The 16429-nt window shown below is 37.0% G+C and overlaps 1 protein-coding gene across 2 annotated transcripts in view; it reads left to right on the top strand.

The window, feature by feature from the left end:
• Positions 1-16429, top strand: part of ANKRD27 (ankyrin repeat domain 27) — a 58521-nt gene that overhangs the window by 28234 nt on the left and 13858 nt on the right. For both annotated transcript variants that reach the window (XM_082320936.1, XM_082320937.1), the window contains exons 11-21: positions 604-682; positions 1705-1837; positions 6909-6998; positions 7818-7945; positions 8407-8489; positions 9276-9391; positions 10181-10273; positions 10652-10849; positions 11169-11228; positions 11352-11471; positions 15141-15185. In XM_082320936.1, coding sequence (XP_082177062.1) covers positions 604-682; positions 1705-1837; positions 6909-6998; positions 7818-7945; positions 8407-8489; positions 9276-9391; positions 10181-10273; positions 10652-10849; positions 11169-11228; positions 11352-11471; positions 15141-15185 — 1145 coding nt within the window. The remainder of the gene's footprint in view (positions 1-603; positions 683-1704; positions 1838-6908; positions 6999-7817; positions 7946-8406; positions 8490-9275; positions 9392-10180; positions 10274-10651; positions 10850-11168; positions 11229-11351; positions 11472-15140; positions 15186-16429) is intronic.

The following is a 16429-nucleotide window of genomic DNA, read 5'->3' as shown; positions in this document are numbered from 1 at the left end:
TCCTTGATAATCTTGAAATAGGTACTCGAGATGTGTATTTTGCAAAATGTGGGTGTGTGTGTGGTGGACAAACAAACCTTCTATATGCTGCATTCAAAGTGCTACCATGGATTACAGAAATGATTCTGTGATAGGAAAGCATGGACCTCTTAACCTGGTGTTTATTTTATCTAGCCTGGAGAGAGAAGATACTTCCACTAAGCAAACGGAGTAGTACAGTGAACTTATGCTTTCCCTACTTCATCTCTTCCTTTCTTCAGGAAGACTCCTGGGTTATGGAAAAGTGTATCAACTTAGAGGGTAGTTTTTGCCCTGAAGAATTTCAGAAGTCTTGAGCTAGTGGTCTGGCTCTTTCTGTATAGGAAGGGAGGGGACGCTAGGAAAAGATTTAAATTTGTATAGTACAAACTGTTTGTTTTTGGCTCCTGGCAGTCTATTTTAGAGGGAGATTGAGAATGTTGGAAGGGCTCCTTTTCGTTACTCAATGTATTCTCTACTAGTAAGAGCTGGCCCTTAGTCTTAGGAGGCAGAACTCCATTTATAGGTATTGCTCTTGATTTGAACCATGACATGACTAACATCAGATGTAAATTCTCTTTTTAGTTAACATGGAAACCATGTGTGCAGATGATCTTCTCTCTGTCTTGCTGTATTTACTTGTAAAAACAGAAATCCCAAACTGGTATGTAAATATATTTTGGCTATACAGAGCTCCATCATATCATCTTATATGTATGTAATGCTGCTGTAGGGGCAAATGTTTCTGAACATGCAGTAATAACTTACTGAAAGTGTAAGAGGGGCTGATGTAATGCAGCTACAGCTGCCAAGATGCTCGGTGAAGCTCCCAGCAGGAATCCAGGCTACATCAAGCTACGTAAGATCCGAGTGGCTCAAAACATCTCAAAAACGATTGCTGGCTCACAAAAACGTGTGTATCTTGCAGCAGATAACTTGGTACTGAATTTGGTACTATTTTTAGTAGGACAAACAGCAGAGATGTATTACAGATGTGACTGAGTTAAGGACCTGTCAGGAATTCAAGTGCTGTCTTTTCTGTTTTAATTCTCAGCCTAGAAAAAAGTTGTAATGGAAGGCCATCTCTATACCAAATTTGCATGTCAATACAGACTTCACAGACTGGTCCTTCCTCATCTGTGTTTGGAGCTGTGAAACCTTCATGCAGCTTTGAGATGTTTGATACATTTCATATAGAGAAACTAGATTTGAATGCTTAATTGCTTGCTGTGAGCCTATACCATTGTGTTTCTCTCCCCACTATCAGTAAAATATATTTAAATGTTCTACCTGTACCTGAACTGAATTTTAGTGTTGGTGTACCCCGTATCTTAGAGATTAGCATTTTTCCTTTAGTATGTAGCTATCACTTTACACTGGTGCTTATGGTGCTTGAAACATTAACATGTTTGAAATGTGTGAAACAATATCTTGCTGCTGTCCTTCCTGTTCCTTATATCCAATTAATAACTTTTCATTGAATAGTTAAGAGATAAGTAGAGTTTTGATCAATCTACAAAGCTCAGAACAGCCATAGTATTGCTAGCCTAACAATCCTACTAGAAGCTTTTTCTTAACCCACACCTATGTCTGCCTGGATTGCCTAAGATGGGTTGTAGTATTAAGATGTGTCAGGCTAGTGTTCTCTTATTTTTAGTGGTTCATGGCTTTAATTTTTTATTTCAGGATGGCCAACTTGAGTTACATAAAGAACTTCAGGCTTTGCAGTTCAGTGAAGGATGAATTGGGATACTGTCTAACCTCAATTGAGGCCGCAATAGAATATATACGACAAGGCAACCTCTCTGACAGATCAACAGTAAGCTACTCTTAAAGTCTGACAAATGTGTATTTGATAAGCTTGTAGGACTGTACCACTGTGGGAGTAAATTCAGTCAGGTGATACAAACAGTTAATATGAGTTCCTTTTTTGCAGTGAAAGAAAGATTTGAGGTAACTATACCTGAAGCAAAAGCTGAAATGATCTAAATTATTACAATGAAGTCCTAATCCTGTAGCAATACTTGTTGTTCATTGTATACTCCTTGAGGAAGTAGTTAAATGTCAAGTCTGCCTCCTCATATGATTAGAGGAAAAATGGCAGCACTATTTTCAACAGCTGAGTCTTCAGTAAGTTTAATATCTCCTGTTTGTACTATTTCTATCATGGTTGTGAAAGCAATGCAGTACTTGAGAGTAGGCGTAGCTTAAACAGATTTTTCTTTAATTTTAAAAAGCTTAGCTATGCTAGCAGAATGGAGATTGCAGTGTAACTTAGAATTATTTAGTAAATCTTCATACTCTAAAAATTCAATATGTTTGTAGTGCAGATTACTATGTTACACCAAGTTGATAGTTTAATGGGAGTGCAGGACTATGATAAGGTGGTGTTTGAAGGTCAAATTTGGCTCTCGGATCTCTAACCTAGCAGGGGCAGGAAGTTTGTGGATGCATGAGTTCTTTCCTACTGGGCAACCAGACCTTCTGTCAATCAGGTCAAATCCCTGCAGGCCAGTCAAGGATGATACTGATGTGACTTTAGAAACTTCTATGATTTAAGAACTTTGTAGCTTATTTAGTAAAGGAATCCAGTCTTACTGCTCCTGTAAAACTTTCTACTGTTGCAAAATTAGGTTTTCCTGATCTGATGCAGAAATCAAAAGGAGTGAACTTGGAACCAGAGTGAATTCAACGTGTCTCAGTCTGCCCAGCTGCAAAGCACCGGAATATAATTGCAGGGGCCAGAATAATGGCTCAGTGTGCAGGGCTTGGGATGGGACAACCTGGGGCACAATCTTAAATAAGAAGCACTTAAAATAACATTTTAGCCTTTTGTTATTTTTGGTTTTGTTCTTTTCTGGGATCTTTCCATGAACCTGTCATGCATAGGTTTGTTTTGTACACTCCAAAAAAAAAAAAGCACTCTTTGATTTTGTGTAAAGAGACTGTGGTTTTTCTTGTCTGTAATGCTGCATTGAATTATGTTTAAAAAAAATAAAAATGTTAGTTTAAAAGGAAAACAGCCTGCCAAACAATTTTGCTTCCTGCAGTCACTTGGCTATCACTAATAATCAATATACAAATATCAATGCTGGTGGTCTGGATGGAGAACTGGAACCAAACTAGAATTGTCTTCCACGACAATGCCGGCAAGCTGAAAAAAAATATACCGCACTTAAATTTCTAGAATAAAAACCTATTTCCTGTTAAATGCCTGGTCCTATCCCTCCTTATATAGCTAAGGATAGCAGGCTTTTATAATCACTTCAAGGGCAATCCCAGTATAACTTAAGTGCCACTGCCATTAGGAGACTATATTTATTTCTTCGGGAGGCTTGAAAGATGAACTGCATCTGTGAGAAGGCTAAATGAGGGCAGTCTCATACTGCTTATGTTAGTGTCTGCACAAGTATAAGAGCAAGCAATTAGTGTTTTCTGTCCAAACCGCAGCTGGATCAACTCCAGCCCTAGAGTGCTAGCCTCTAACTTTCTCACTTCAGTGTGTGTACACTGAGGGTGCAACAGTGTGTATTTCTTCTACATTGCCTTTCATAGGAGTCAACAGGGCTTGAAGGCAGCACCTTGAGATGAGATGGAAAACAGAACCTTGAAGACAAGGAAATAGGTGACCCCCTGCCCTCTAGCACAGCTGAAAAGGAAAGAGCTAGACCACCCTTTTCTCTGTGGTAGGGGAGAAGAAAGTGGCACACAATGAAGAGGAAGAAACTAGGTAGTAGATAGCTGCTTGAGAGGAATTGAAAAAGGGTAGTGAGGAGGTGGAGGAACATGGTAGGAACTTCTGATAGCATTGCTCTCCCTTCATGAGTTTATCAGTTGGGATATTTCCTTTATTCTCTGGTAAAGGAGATCAGCTTTCTGTTTAAAGCAGCAGCAGCTGTCATGTTGATGCCGCATGGTTTCCTTTTCCAGATTGTGCTGGAAGGGGTTGTGGGATTCAAGTGAGCAGGAACATTGTTGTGCCCTGGGGGTTCATTACAGCCCCTCATGTGGCTACACTTAATTTTATAGCTGGCTTCAGATGGAGCTCCTGGCAGCTGAGTAATGCTGTTGTCCCATCCCTAGTGAAGCTAACTACATAAAGAAAACTCAGCAGGGAACTAATGTACCCTGTGGGATAATGGGCATATTATCACCCTCCTGTCAGTAAGAAAATTGCACTTAGGAGACACCTGCCAAATCCCTTTACCCAAGGTTGTGCAAGTCTGGGAGGTTGTCAGGAATAGAGGAGCATGGAAGATTCTGTTTTATTTTCTGGGAGTTGTCAACCTTATTTAATTAGAGTTCCAGTTAATAAGTATTGACTTCAGTTATGTTCCTATGCACAGCTAAGACTGTCTAGTTCAGAGGGTTGAAGTAAGGTATATGGGGGGAGTTAGAGCCAGCCACTAGGGAACAGGCAGCATTTTGGTTCCTGTATGGAAAGAGCTGTAGGTGGCAGTGAAGTTGGCATAGAGGAAATGTAGGTGAGAAAAGCCAGGAAAGGAAGACTTGAACACAAACTGAGGCTAATAAAGTGTTTGGGGGGTGAGGGAGAGTGGAGATAATTTCCCCATGTCATCAGCTGTAATCTGTGAAAGTCAGCTTGGATAGGTCATTATACAGGTAGACCCTCGCAGGTACAAATATTTCATTTCTCTAGTGTAGAGAGTAGTGTTAGATAAAAAGATCATTTATGTTTGGATGTGTATTTTCTAGACTATAGATTTAAAATACCTGGGACTCCTACTCAAAGCAATCTTTTTTTTTTTTTTTCCTTTAAATTCCTGGAGTCCAAGTAAAGCTGACCCAAGCTTGCTTAATACTTCAACAAATACCTGATTCTTCTGCCATTCCATATTTCACCTTCGAAGATGTGTATTTTTACCTGGGAGGGACTTTTTTTCTGATTTATGTAATAAATAAGATAATGCCTCTACCTAAGGATTGCTGTCTCAAGTGACTCTTCAAAATAATTATTGCACTTGGGGAACACTTATTGTAAAATACACTATGGAAGGAACAGTACTAAAACTACAGTAGGTTTTGCTAGTGGCTACTTGGATTCTCTGCAGTGAAAGCATAAAGCTGTCTGTGAGCATTCATATTAGAAATTCTGATTAGACTTCAGAAACTTGTATCAGCAGTAAAGCTTTAACATTTTTTTTCTACTTAATAAAATTTTTGATCAAATATTTAGGGAAGTTATTCCTGATCACATTGAAGAATCTACCTAAGGAGATGAGTGTTATGTGCCTTGTAATTCTGAAAACATATGCTTGGGTATCTTTAGCTAAAGTACCTAGGCTTGAAAAGATTGGTGAATATTGGTCATCTTCACATATCTAAATACAGACAACTTACTGTGAAGTACAGATCCGAACTTTTATCTCTAGACCTCACAAACATGTTTTTAACTATATTATTTGCTATACAACAGAGGTTTTTTTAGACAGCTTTATGAGAGGCATCTGTGTTAATTTGAAACTTGAGTGATCAAATTTCTAGAAAATCTGAACTCTATTTTTGGTGTTCAGGTAATCTTGTTTATTTGCAGTTCACTAGTTTTTTAAACTTCATGCTGACTTACTAATGTTAAGAGTCGGACTTTTTTTACTCGTTTATATCTGGTCTGTACAGACTTCTGGCAGAAGCTATAGTCGGGATCCTAAACCATCAAAGTTCATCTGATACATGGGTGTCTATCTTAAATGCAGTAGTCTTCAGTTTGATGGATGCTGGGAGTCTTTCCATTTCTCAGGAAATAGTCATTATCCAAAAATAACATCCAAAGAAATGATATTCACTGCCAGCCATGAGCAGTGGTTGATTGGAATCAACTATGTGCAAGTCTTTCCATCTACTTTTTCTAAGAAAGTGTTTTCTCTAGATTGTTGTTTTGTTTCACGTGAGGTTCAATGTTGCGATTTCAAAATCTGACTCTACTTAAGAATTTTCACCTGGTTTTGGAAGCATATATATTCTTTAGTGCATCCTGAAGTGTATCTTCAGATTTCTCAGAAAATGGGAAGTATGGATGTGAGAGTCACACTACACGTCTGCTTAGCTCAATCTCCAATGTTCAAGTGGCCGGTAGGAAACACTATATGAATGAGTCTGCTACAGAGCAATGCTTCACCTGGTGCAATCTTTCATTTTCCAGCAAGTAGCAGAGAGTTCAGCAGAGTCTTTGAGTCAGGGTTGTATCTAGGTCTTTTTTTTTAATAGCTACCAGTAGATACATCTTACATGAATTTGTCTAATGCCTTTTTGAGTCCATTTATGCTTTTGATTTTTGCAATATCTTATGGCAATGAGTTCTACAATAAGAGAACGTTTTTTCTTCTCTCTCTTCTCCCCACTCCCTCTCCAGACCTAATGTGTGATGATTTTGTTGGGCATCTCAGTTCTTATATTTTGAGGAATAGCGATATTCATTCTTTGCATGTTTTCTTTGGACTTTTTGTGATTTTTATAGACCACTGTAGCACAGTCAAATCTTTTCCAGAGTGAAGAATCCCAGTTTCTCCTTGTAAGAGAGCTGCATTGCACCTCTTATAGTTCTTGATGTCTTTTTTATGTCTTTTCTAGTTTTGCTGTGTTCTTTTTAGATGGTACAACCATAATTTCATCAATGCTCAGTTAGGTCATGGAGAATTACAGTAAAGGAATATTCTGGTGAACATCTAGTTATTATTTTTTTGAACAGCAGGTATGTGGTCTTTTAAGTCTTGGAATCCTAAATGTGAAACTGATTTAGGTTTTACATGCATCTGATAATTCGTAAGTGGTAAATACAGTGTTTAATATTTTTAAAAGTTAATTCTACTGTTAAGGTACTTTACTTTCGCCTCTAAATGAGTATATAGATAATCTATATATTTTATTTTTAGGAATCTGAGAGACTGTGTGACAGGCTGCTTTTAAGACAAAGGATGAACTTGTCCCAGATGTCTGATACTCCGATAGACTACTTATTTAAGGTTAATAACTTTTATGGCAGAATATGTATGTACTTACTTATTGCACGTTTATATCCCTTCCTTTCTGCGATTTTCTGAAATGTAATGCAGTGTTAATTACGTTAGTATTGTGAAATGTGTTTTAGTAGATGCTAAAAGTGTGTTTTGAATCTAGTGCATTTCTGTGCCAAAACGTTACCAAATTAATATAATCTTATGAATTTCAGCACATGTTGTAAGAAATATGGAAGCACATGAGGATGAAATTCTACTGCTGTTGGTATTGATTGGCCCATTTAATGCACAGATGTGATATTGTTATCTGATTGTCTCTCACAGCTTTTAGTGCTTGAAATTGAAAGAGTTTTCTGAAATAATTTAAATGTGGTCACCTGACAGCTACTTCATATTATATGTTAATCTCATATTGTCATTCTAAAAGAATTTTGCCTATACAAGGACACAAAGTAGAGCTTCTGATTATATGGGTTCACAGCTTATGGCTAGAGAATTAGTAATTTTATAGAAATGTTTTTGCACAGAGGGAGCTCAATTTCGTGACTGAGTGTAAAGAGAACAATAGGAATTGTTTTAATTTTTTATAGAAAGTGAAGTAAGCCAAGAACAGACTCTCTTTAATACTGAATGCCCATTAGGGGGTTTTGTGCAGTGACATTGTTCATTTCTGCTTTCTAATGCTTGAATACGTGTCTTTTATAATCATTTTGTTTTGTGCTTCAGTAAATTACTCCTATTTTTTGTGTGATTTTTTTTTTTTTCCTTAAAAGGAGGCTTTTTATGTTGATTCCTCATTCTCTTTCTTCTCTTGGCTTTTTGTAGCATATTGCTTCAGGTAATCAGGAGGAAGTGGAGCGATTACTAAGTCAAGGTGACAGTGATAAGGACACTGTACAGAAAATGTGTCATCCGCTCTGTTACTGTGACAAATGTGAGAAGCTAGTTTCTGGGTAAGCACTTTTCATCTCCACAAATACACAAAAAGCTATGTAAAAGTCTTCATCTAAGATTTACTTTAGAAAGTATGCTGCTTTTGGTTATAGAGGAAGTTGGTAGCACTTCAGGAGGTAGCAGAGAGCGTAAGTTTGTATGGTTTGAAAAAGCAGAAGAAATTTTAGGAGAATACTGAATGCCTTGGAACCAGCCAGTTTTGTGATGGAGGCAGTGTATGCCTTGATAAACGTGGTGTGAAATGTTTCTTCTCTTGAACCTAACTTACACATCTTGGACAAAACCACATCTCTTAACAAAATGTAAAACTCTGTATAGAATAATTTGTCAATGTGAAAGGGTAAAGGATAAAAAGTTCCAAAATCAGTTTTTTGTCGGCCTTGCCAAGTTTTCTCTTTCTCTTCTCCTTAGCACTGCTGTATAGGTAACTCAGCTGCTTTTAAACCATTGTGTTTTAAAGGAAACTGAATGATCCTTCCATTATCACTCCATTTTCCCGAGATGACCGGGGATATACACCGCTTCATATAGCTGCCATTTGTGGTGAGTATTGTTGGTTTTCTTCACTAGTGTTTTCTACTCCTTATGTTCCTTATCTTTGTTAGCATGTTTTCCAACTTTGTGTTAGAGTGAATTTTGCATTAAATTGTTTTCTGCTTATTTGCTATGGAATCTGGTATCTTGGCACAGACTGAAGTTATTGTATATTCTTTTAAGCTCAGTTTCTTATGGCTAAGTTATTGTTTGTGTATTTGCTACTGTTTACTTTTACTTTTGCCTTAGTGGTTGCTACAGTAGTTCTTTCTTCAGCTGTGAAAAAAGCAAAAATGTGTCATCAGAAACCAGTCTTGTTTTAAAGAACTGGTAGACTGAGAAAGTAATTTTTTCTCTGTCCTGCAGCTGGCTATGCATGGTAGCTCTGTATCATCTCCTGTCTTGCAATGTTCATTATGCCATTGATCTCACATTTATTAGAAGATGTATTAATTTTCTTAGTGAGTTTTTTTTTTTTTAAATAGTTACCTTTATTATTATTATCTTGAATCCCACTAGAGTGCTTTGTGTGACATGGCTTTATTTTCTATTCTTTTCTTACTCATAAGATACAAGCATAGCTTGCTTTTAGCTGGAGGTTCTTTTATGGAGCTTTGACCTTCGAGTAATCTGCAACAAAAAAAGCAAATATCAAGGAAATGAATATACAGTATGTGGAAACATAGTATGCAGAAATGCAGGGTTATCTTTGTTTATAGTTTTATGTTTGAATTTGAAAAGTAGCAATGTTCTTGTACAAAATGTCTTTATTTTAATGTCTGCATATTTTTCAAGGGCAAACATCATTAGTGGATTTACTAGTAGCCAAAGGAGCTGTTGTCAATGCTACAGATTACCATGGTTCAACTCCACTTCACCTTGCCTGTCAGAAGGGGTATCAAAATGTTACAGTAAGCACCAAAAGGCTTAATTAGAAATAAAAAGGAATGCTTAACCTAAATAATAAATATGACTCTTACTAAGCTGTTCTACTGTTACTGTCATTTAGGTCTTCTGAGAAGCTTTTACCAGAACTGTGTATGCTGTCAGAATTGAGGATCTGCTATCATTGTAGTTTGCATGATATTTTATTTTTTTCCTATACTGCAAGGTTTTCAACCATTTGTAATAACCAAGCAATTGACAGCTATGCATGCCTGATAATTCATCCATTTTATTAATACAAATCTCTAATACATAGTACAAATGGAGAGCCTGTTAACATCTCTGCTCTTGATTAAGACAGAAGCAGCATTGCAGTCATTGGAATGAATTAAATGACTTCACATTGTGTTTAGGATAGACTGTGTAACTACATTAATTATTGTGTACTTGAATTTTATATATGTGAGATTCTTCAGTTAGCGTTGAAATTAAGCTGTGTCTTTACTTACATAGGCACTTAAAATATAGGATAAATTATCACGTAGTATATGTATTGCAGTGTTTGCTGCAGTAGATAATTCATTTTTTCAATGACAGCGTCTGAATATGTAAGAAGCAGCTTTTATTTGGGTCTTAAGGTAGAGCAAAAACAGTACTGTAATGCCAAGAGGGTAGTTTCTGAAACAGGAGAGACATAGCTAGTTTTTCCTGAAGTGCTTCATCATGCTAGAAACCTAAAGGAATCTACAGAGTAAAAATTGTTTGCCCATTAATTTTTTAGTTACTTAAATGTCTACTTTTATTTCTCTTTTAAGCTTCTCTTATTGCACTATAAGGCAAGTACTGATGTTCAGGACAATAATGGAAATACTCCACTTCATTTAGCCTGCACTTATGGTCATGAGGATGTAAGTAATTGTTTTGTAACAAACTAAATTGACATTCTGATGGAGTGGAATTAAACTGTGATGTGAATTTGTGCTAAACTTACATATTTTAAAAAGTAATTAAAAAATATTTGGAAGCTAACTATTTAATGCTGTAAATTAGGACTTTATTCGGTAGTTCATAGCAATTTTTATTATGCATTCACATTAAAGATAGTAGTATTGTGCAAATTTAGTTAAGTTATTTAACTCCTTGTTTAATGATAGTGAACCATAAAAGCCTACCCTTGAGGCAATGCATTATATAAGCAGCAATGAAAAAAGCCTTTTTAGGATTGCACGTTATGTGAATTGAGAGACAATACTATAATTTATTGATAGCTTTCCTTTTCTTTCCAGTGCGTCAAAGCTTTAGTCTACTATGATGTGCATTCCTGTAGACTAGATATTGGTAATGAAAAGGGAGATACTCCTCTCCATATAGCTGCTCGTTGGGGCTATCAAGGGATCATAGAAGTGCTTTTGCAAAATGGGGCAAATCCAGAAATTCAAAACCGGATGAAAGAGACTTCCCTACAGTGTGCATTAAATTCCAAGGTATTCCTCTTTATCTTCTAGCTTGATTTCTTTCTGATGCAGTTCCACGGAGGTGTAGATGCTTACCTGCTAATAGGATTTTGTGGTCTGGTACTATTAAAGAGAAAATGTATGTTTGCCTTTTAGGAAGAAGGGTCACATTTTAAATCTAATAGCATGAATACAGTCTGTGGTATAGAGCATAAACTTGTAAATGGGTACTTTTAATCTGCTCAGTCATAATCTGCTACTAATATTAGGTTGCTGGCTAATTTGTGTTTCAGTCAGTAGATTCCTCTTTAAGTGGAGTTACATTGGTTCTTTTAATATTTTTATGCAGATTTTGTCATTGATGGAATTAAACTATCTAACATTTGAAAGAGGACAGAGTGCTTCTGAGGTAACAACCAATGCAAGTTGCTAAACTTTTTTTTGCCTGTGTTTAACCTGGTTAATCTGATATGTAACTTTTTCTGTTTGTTTTTTGTTTTGGTTTGGTTTTTTTTCCTTTCCAACTTTTAAGTCACCGCTTAGGTCTCCTCAGCGCTCAACAGAAACTTTCAGCAGGGGATCATCTGTCTCAAGCCTGTCATCAGCATCAACTGACATAAGGCAAGAAGAAGTAAAAAATAGTTACAAAGAGGTAAGACTGAGGTATAAGTTTTGTCAATAAGCAAAGTGAAGGAAGCTAGAGGAGTGATGTTTTGCAACACTGTTCTAAACTGCTTCTTCAGGAATAGTGTTCTGTCTGGTTTGGAAAATTACATGCTGCTATCCTCAGGTGCTTGTCATCTCAGTATCTAAACACTTATTCTTGTATGGTATCAACTGCTCTGCTGGTTATTTCTGGGAAAAAATTGAAAGCGTATTTGGAATAGTTATTCAGATCTACTGCAGTTAACTACCTAATTTGAGAATTTGTTGAGGTTTAGAAAATTATAAGTGTCCCAAGGACCTTGCTGTCCTGTCCAGGAATTAAATGCCATTGTTAGCTTACAAAATCTGTTAGGAAAAAGAGACTAGTACAGGCATACTGGCAAATAACTTAACTAACTAGAATGTTAAGACAAGCTTTCAAAATAGGCGTAGGAAATCAATTTTGTAACATGAAGAAGTACACATTATATAGTAAATATCTTGCACATATGTGTTTGCTGATTTTGCTCTGTCCACACCAACCAAGATGCTGTCCTCTGAATTTTTTCATGTGGGACCTCAGATCCATACTTTCCATTTATTCCCTGCTATGACTGTCATATCACCACTCCTTCTGATGCTTCTCTCTTTATTTTTTTTCCAGTCCTCCTGTTCCATTTTTTTCCAAATTGACCTCCTTAATATTTTTGTTTCTCTCCATATCATCTCTACATTCAAATTCTTCCTTTTCCTGCTATTGAAAGGTTCTTCTCTTGCCAAAAGTTTCTGTTTTCTAAAAATGGTCAAGAAACTCAAAGATGTAAAGTTTGACTGGACAATATTACTTCACACTTCATTATCAGTTACTCTATGAGAGCCTCAATGTAGGAGTGTACCTCCCTGTTTGTACAGAGTCAAGCACTCTAAATAAGGTCTAGTGTACGTAGAAGTTCACCTCATAGATTGAGGATTTCTTTTTCCTTAAAGGAACAAATTTATCACACGCAAGAGCTAAGACTGTAGTTCAAACCAGGGGAAAAGATTACAAGCAGCTTACACCTTAGATTCTTGGGGTTAATGACCTCCTCCTGTAATCCAGCTTTAGCTCATTTCTCTTTGCCAAGTTTCACATGGGCTCTTACTCTTCCTAAGCAGAGAGGCAGGGGCCTAATCTTGAGAGAGCTCCATGAAGGGAATGCCACTGGAAGTAATGGGAAGCTGATAAGGCCAGTTTTCCAGACTTTAAGGCTTAGACCATGGATTAAGGGGATGCAGTTAGATCTTTATTAATCAATACTGCTGGTGAATTAAACTCTTCGCTTAAATGAGCCAGTCATGGTGTATGTCTTGTATGTGGCTTGTTTACAGCTTAACAAAAGAGAGAGTAAAAGAGACAGGCATGTAAATTTGGAACTTCCTCTGTTGGAACTAATAAATCCTTGCACAATTTCTGTTCAGCAACAGAAAAACTGAGCATGCGAGTGAATTGCAGTAGATTTGTTTCACCTATTTTTACATTTAAAGGAAGGCACTTCTGTTCTCTGGAGGAGTGAGAAAGCAAACTGAAAAGATGGGGAAATGCATGTAGCAGACATTTTGCCCTAAGTACTCTTAATAAATTATCTATAAGTTGCGTAACAGATGTTGTATGATTCTCCACTGCTACGGCCTGAGGCAGTTTTTAGAACTGTAAGGAAGTTGTTATTTTTGGAAAGAAATTATCAGAGCTTGTGGGTCACTTACTATTACTGTTAGTTGTCTTGTATGTGGTAAGACTGGCTCCTGAAAATCATCAAGATCTTTACATTCTCCAGTGACATTTTGCTATATGATTACAGGAAATTTATGGGAGGTACAAATCTCCCTAGTATATATAGTCCATTTTAGATGTATATGTGTAGAGATTGGGATTCAGCCACCTAACTTCAGATGTCTGAAAGACAATTGTCTTAACTTTAGACATCTATTTTCCCTCCTTAGTCAGTGAAGAGAAATCGGTACCTCCGGACAGGAGTTAATCTCAGACATGCTTAGTTTGACCCAAGTTACGCTCAAGCATCATTTGTTGACTGCATTCTGTTCTGTAGTTACCAGAGAGGGAGTTTAAATGACTGGCTTAGATTTAGACAGCTAACTTTTAGACATTCAAAGCTAGGCAAGATGAATCCTGCCTTGAGTGCCTAGTGCGTGACTTCAAGGAGCTTCACCTGGTATTGGAAAGGTAGTAATACAATAAAATTTAGCAGCTTTCCTAAAAAGAGATAAAAATGGATGGAGAGATTTAATCTAGCCTCTAGATCTTTCACTTGTAGATGTGTCCTGTTCTTCTGCTAAAGCCCCAAAGAAAGAGATCAGACCAGTAAAACTCAACTTCCTTTTAGTCTCATTCTTCCTTGTTTGCTTTACCAAGCACTGCTGTGACAGTCCGCAAGATAGTAATTTCTAGATAAAGATTGAAATGTGACTGTAGCTGTTACTCTATGACATCTTCAACTTGCAAGATGCTTCTTAATATTGAAACAACTTTCTTTACACAGCAGCATCTTTGGTGATGATGGCACAGTGCTAGAATAATTTGCTATAATGCTGAAACAGACTTTCACAAAGCTTATTAAATGATTCTTCAGCAATCTGCAGAGGCTGGACAAGTTGCCTATTGATAGTACTAATGGACTCTCCCTGGCCTTTTACTGGCACCTATCCCATTTCTGTCAGGTTAGATCTTGACTCCTTCATCTGAGAGTAGAGAATCAGAGGAGAAGCGGGGAGACAAGTACATCTCATTCTCCTGCTTTCACAAGCAATTGGAGGGATCAGGGGAATGGCATTGGTGCAGTGCAGAGCACCTTCCATCTCTTCTTCCCCCCACTTGCGTCTTTCCCCCCTGCAGAGCACAGAAACAGGAGAATACCTACACCAAGCAGTCGTGCTCAGGCATTAGCTGGCCTGAGCATACACATACTTAATTGGTCTAATGCTGGTCCCCTGGAATAACTCTCGGAGTTGAAGAGGCCTGGCTTTTGCTAATGCATACCCTTTGATATTTATATCTTTTCAGATTTTAAGTAAGAAAACAAATTTCATGCTTATGATCAAGTTAGATTTGTAAATGTTTGGTTTTTAACATACGAATAAACCAGTAATCAGCAGATGTGAAGCGAACAATTGAAAAGCATCTTTTTCATCTTAAACTGTTGTTTTTCAAATAGCAAAATAAAACCTGCCATCCTTTGTGTCTCTGGTAGCATATAGTAGCTCAGCAAGAGTCCAAACAGGACTAGTGTTTATCAGGGTAGAAATTTGTCTTGAGTAGAGATATTTAATGTTAGGTTCACAACAGAAATGCGTGGTCAGCTGCTGCTGAAGCAGCATAATAATGTGTATCAGTTTACATGGCTTTGTTTATGTGTGGACTACATATCCTCTATTTAGGTAAGTACTGTTTATCTTTAACTAAGCAAGTCAGAGATCATCAAATGGCCATAGGCCTTGCACAGCTTTTGTATTTCATAAAGGAAGAAGATTTTTCCTTTAAAACTTTATCAACAAATATGAAATGGGCCAGCAGTAATCCTACCACATGAGCTTAGGGAGGTTAGTAAAGGACACAGGATTTTCTGTGTACAGCTTAATAACAATACTAACAAAGCAAATAAATTGTTTTCTTCATGCATAGGTGGAAAAACTCCTAAGAGCAGTTGCTGATGGAGATCTGGAAATGGTGAGTCTTAGCATGGCTCTTGAATATTATTGAATTCCAATTTACCTCATTCAAATTGAGGAAGTTAGTTGTAAATAATATGAAGAATGCTTTGGGTAATACCTTCTTTCAGCAACAATTAACCAAATTCAACTCATTTTCTACAAAGAACATTCACTTCATGTCCCCGAATTATTTTTCCTACAGTGCTTTAAGGCCCATTATTTTGACGTTTCCATGACCTTTTGCACTAAAGAAATTAGTTTAAATTGACTAATTCCTTTGTGAAGGCCTGTCATTTAAAAATGTATGCATAGGCACCTCTAGGACATGCAAAGAACTTGGGAAGAACAACATTCAGGGCAGGCATGTTGAAAAGAAATATTGTGGGAAAGAGCAATTTATTTGCTTGCAGATGCTCAAGCTGCACTGTCAAATGCTGCTGTTAGATGGGGAGCATGGTGCATTGCAGAACTGTAAAAAGATATGTATACTGAGGTCACAATATTGGATTGGATACGCAGTCAGCACAAAACAAAAAAAAAAAAAGGCAAAATAGATGAGGTTTCATGTAAACCTGATTTTTGACAGCAAATCCAATAGAAAGTGTTATTATTCCCAGCTGCTTGTTCCTGTGTCACAGAAGTACATCGTATCTTTTCCCATATGTGAATTGATGCACATGCTCGAGTAGCAGTACTGTGCACCAGTTCTGGAAATTGAATGGTGGGATTTAGTTTGTGGTTTTTCGACTTAGGAAACATTCCAGTAATATAGTGTTTTTAAATCCACAAATGCTTTTTGATTTCTAAATTGCCAGGTTCTCTAATGCTCTGAATATTGTCTACTCTTTATTGTGTGTTTACTGCATGTAATAATTGTGCATAGGTACTGTAAATGAAAACTTTTGGTTGTTGTGTTACCTTTCATAGAGAGAGGAAATTTAGGTGACACCAGTCAGTACAGAGAAGTTATCTCCAGGGCATACAACTTTCCCGTGGTTTGGATTTCACTTCAAATAGATAGCTGATGGCTCTAATAATACCAGTTTCAGAGTTGATGTTCTGTAATTTGTGATACTTGTCACCTGTCTTGACATATTTTTTGGTTACTATTGCCCTTTATTCCTGAAAATTTGAACAATAAGGTGCTTCCAATGTCATTCTACTGGAAAATTGAAGATGACACAGACATCTTTAGAAGTTTTGTCTTTGGAAAGATGTATAAGATGGTTGAGTCTCCATCCCTGGAGGTATTTAAAAGAC

This window comes from Platalea leucorodia (genome assembly GCF_965183815.1).
Source record: "Platalea leucorodia genome assembly, chromosome: 8".
Classification (NCBI taxonomy): domain Eukaryota; kingdom Metazoa; phylum Chordata; class Aves; order Pelecaniformes; family Threskiornithidae; genus Platalea; species Platalea leucorodia.
Note: the sequence above shows the minus strand (reverse complement) of the source record. Positions and strands in the feature narration are given on the sequence as shown.